Genomic DNA, 4,280 nt, shown 5'->3' on the forward strand with positions numbered 1-4,280 from the left:
TCGATACTTTAAGATTCTCACATTAGTAAAAGCAACCATAGCATGTAAGCCAACGAAAAAAACGAACCATTCTGACAGGCTTAAGAAACCAAACAACTGTGCAGAAAACCACAAAACTGGACAAAAACAAGCAAAACTCAATTTAATATAAAACAAATTTCAAATGAGCTAATTCGGATCAGAAAACGCTCTAGAATACCATAAAATCTAATCAGGAATTAACAGTACTCGTGTGCTGCTAAAACTTAAGACAAAAAAGTAGAAAGCGCCTATTAGGGCAAAGCGACAATTAGGGCTCAAATTGCACATAAAAGCCTAATATTTTTCTAAAATGGTCAAATGTGCCCAAATTTCAATTAAATACAATTGTACAGTCCCTTCCCAATTATATTGCGAAAAGAAGTTATTATTCTAGATAAACTTTCACCAAGCGATTCTTAAATTGCATTTTGTTGGAAAATTTTCATTACAAAACTTTTTTATCTATAGTTTTTGAAGATGATGTTTCAGTCTTAGTCAAATTCTTTGTCACAGAACTCCATTGGGGGGATATTGAGGTATTTTTAAAGCAAGAGGAATCAGCTCATTCTTGGAGGCGATCTCCATTTTTCCTTCGCGTAAATTGGTGTCCGGGTCGAACACTTTGTATCCTGTGACCTCATATTTCTTACCAGATTCATGGGTAAATTCGGCGCTACATTCATCATAATAACGGAGCCCTGAAAAATGAAGAATTACATTTTTGTTTTTATCAGCCAGAGACATTGAGAAACTTTTAGAGTTCTTTCATACTCAACTTAATTTGGCTATTACCATGTCCCCTCTCGAGGTTGTTAAAAGACGATAAAAGAATTGCAGTGAATCGCTGTAAAAAACATTACTCACGACATAACCCGCGCTTCTTTTAGCGATGAATGCGATGAAAGCGGCGAATTTTTATAAGATTTGTAGTTTTATAGCGGTATTTTTTTGTGAAGTTTGCTGTTTTTAGCAGTGAAATTGTATTCGCACCGCATTGACAGCAAATATTATCTAAATCTTCCGTTAGCGGGTTCAGAGCTCGAGTCACGTCTTCCTCCACTACTGCACCTAACACTTTCTCCTACCTTTCTTCTTTGGAAATTAAATCTGATTCATTCCGCTTTATGGAACACACATTCATTGAATTTTTGTAAGATATTTTGTTTTTACCGGTAAAATTTACCGCTACCAATAGAACAATAGAAAACGGCGAAATTTTTTTTTTGCTAAGACCACAAATCATGCAAAAATTACTGCAAAAAAATTTGCGATGATTTTTTACCGGTTGATTGACGTACGATGGGCGGTTGATAGCGCATCCAGCGCTCAACACCACAACTCTGAGAAACGTTCATCGCAATTCTTACATTTGTTAGCAGCTTTTAGCGTTCATACCTCATCCCGGATTTCACCTAACAACTATCTAAGATATTTATTTCAACACTATTAGTACAAAAGTCCTCTAAAATTGTTCGGAAAACTTTTTTTCAAAGTCGGCAAAATGAATGGCTGAAAAACATCTTTGGCGGTTTCTGGAGAACTGCGATTATTCGAAAGAGAATAAACATTTTTCTATGAAAACGAGCTGACACCGCCTTCAGGGCAAAGCAACAGAAAAAAAGCAAATAAGAAAACTGCAAAAAGTAGAACATATTTTTGATGGTCTTCATCATCAATTATCCATAGACTTTAAGCACAACGATTGGTACAAATTTTTGAATTAACGATTTTACCCTAAGCATTTAAAATGTTGACACAGAAAACAAGACTGCATTTCGAACTTGGTGTCTTGTTTCAGTCGATAGGACATCCCATTTTATCCTAAAGCAAATGTGAAATGTGCATACGTTTCGTATGGGACCGATTTTGGAAAGAGAGTTTATTAGCTTCAGGTTGTTAGAGTTAACAAGGTGAGTAAGCAAAACAAGTTTACATTTTATTTTTTTGACAGAAGAGATTATTTAATCAGAACCTTATAACAGTAATGTGAGATAAATCTCACAAAGAATCTTTTCTTTCAATTTTTAAATCTTTTTCAGGGCAATTTTCGCAATCTAAACAAAGCGTTATTGTTTGTGAGCAACAAAGTAATGTTACTGTTTACAATATTTGTGAACCACAGTTACAAAAAAATAGTTATTCATTATTTCACTGACCTTCTATCTATTAATCAACATAACAGCATTCTAAAAATAATCATTGTAATCTATCAATTAATAGATTAGAGAACTTCATTGAGTACGATCATTTTTGACTATATCGATTTTCTAAAATTTCTACCAATTTCAAATATGTCCCGTTCTGAAATTCCTTACCTACTTTCTATTAAACTGTTTTAAATGCACCAGCTGCTGTATTTATCACCAATAAATTTAACGTGGATGTGCGTGAATTTTCAATTAATCGAATAGTTTATACGTAAACATGTTTATAGTGTGACTTACACTTGCGTGGTGTAGTCACGCGGTAACTCTAGTCATCAAAAACAGTAGCTAAATCTTGGTCACTTTAATTGCGGTGTTTTCTTTTCTGCGTTTTTATGCGTTCAAAAAGTTTAAACCAAAAAGATTGGGGAAATTTAGGAAAAAAAATTGATAAAAATTTTGATATTGAGAGTTTGAACAAACTATTTTGATTGAATAGCTGACTTCTTCGTTTCAAGGCAATAGTATAACCTGGAAGTCGATGACTTAATTTTTATCGGTATTCTAGGACCGCGATCGGAATGTCTTAAACCGATTCTTTTTCCTCTTCAATTATAAATGAAGTACTTTGTTTGCGCAATAAATGGTCCTGCAGCAATATTTGCAAACCTGACGTTATCTGCTCCAGTTGTGACTGATCCAGATTATCAGAGTCACACTCATCTGTTTCCTTCGAGGCCATCAGATTCCCATCGATGTTTAGGAATACGGATTTCCTTGACCCAGTTTTAGTCAGCCGAATTTCAATTTCACCCTGCGAAAAAAAACAAACACGATCCACAATCATTCTCGGTATTTTTGCACCAATTATGAATTGTTCAGTCTCAAATACAGTAATCATCTAATAGTGCGTTGCAAAAAAATTTCTCAAAAATTTCTCAAAACTCTATCATTTAGCTTATGTTTCGCATTTTGTAGTCAAATTAATTGGAAATGGCTATCAATCTATTTGGAGATTTGGAAACTCACGAGCAATTTCAAAAACGTTGATTAATTTCAAATGCATTTTTGTTTTTTTTTTTGGTTACAGAAAAAAAACTTTGGAAGTTCAACATCAAAAATGGAAGTCAAAATTCAAAGTCATTCAAAAATCTCCTAATTTCAAAGAATAAATTACAACAAAACATATTTTTTTTTGAAAAATTTTCCGTGCATATTTTAAATTTTCTTCCTTGTTCCCTAAAAAACTGATTAAAAGCACTACGAAAAGCCATAGGTTCGCAAAATTTGCATTTGGTGAAGATTAACTAGAACAGCGCAAGGAAATCATAAGAAGTTTTCAAATAGAGGAAAGCATTAAATTCCACACTTTCTTATTAAGCTGTCAGGGATGGCCATTCAATTAATTTTTTCACTGTTCAAGCAGTGAAGATCTTGGGAAGCAGGCAAAAATTATATGATGTCGCAGAAACCTCAACTATTTTTTCAAAGTTTTATATATCTTCTTTCTCTGAATAGGCCCAGGATTATATCTGCAAGACCTGAAAAAAATATATTGGCCCTTGAAGATCGATTAACTCAGAAAATGACAGAAAAATTAAAAAAAAAAAAGAAATCAATCAAAAATTTTAATGAAATGTTGTCAAAAATCGTGATTTTAATATCTTACGAATCATTTCTGTGTCTCTAGAGGCTATCCAGTAACCCCATTCCAAGCCTAAAAAAACTCATTGGCTCATAAAGATCGATAGGCAACTTTTTAGAAAAAAAAACCAAATTTCAAAAAATAGAAATCCGATCTTTTAAAATGTTGAAAACCATTCCATTGCCCCCTAGCAACTATGTAATAAAATACCATCAAACCCTTGAGCAGGTTACCTGGCTACTGAGGTAAGAAAAACTGAAGACAAATGTTTCAAAAAAATTGAAAAAAATTGTCAATTTTATTTTAAAAAATTTCATAAATTTGAATTGTTAAATTGTTGAAAATAATTACATTGAAAATAACAGCCATGCAATAACCTTTTATCAGACCGTGGAATAGATTTTATAGCACTTGAGAATGGACAATTATCAAAAATACTTTTGAAAAAATTGAAAAAAATGCAGATTTTA

The 4,280-nt window shown here is 32.7% G+C and overlaps 1 protein-coding gene across 1 annotated transcript; it reads right to left on the reverse strand.

Annotated features, from left to right (window-relative positions):
• Positions 1-528: 528 nt before the first annotated feature.
• Positions 529-3,012, reverse strand: LOC142350448 (uncharacterized). The gene is made up of 2 exons (XM_075402295.1): positions 2,835-3,012; positions 529-719 (listed from the first exon to the last, which is right to left on the reverse strand). The coding sequence occupies exons 1-2, from the start codon at positions 3,010-3,012 to the stop codon at positions 529-531; spliced, it is 369 nt and encodes a 122-aa protein (XP_075258410.1).
• Between the last annotated feature and the right edge of the window lie 1,268 nt (positions 3,013-4,280).

Source organism: Convolutriloba macropyga, chromosome 12, assembly GCF_964194025.1.
Source record: "Convolutriloba macropyga chromosome 12, txConMacr16.3, whole genome shotgun sequence".
Classification (NCBI taxonomy): domain Eukaryota; kingdom Metazoa; phylum Xenacoelomorpha; order Acoela; family Convolutidae; genus Convolutriloba; species Convolutriloba macropyga.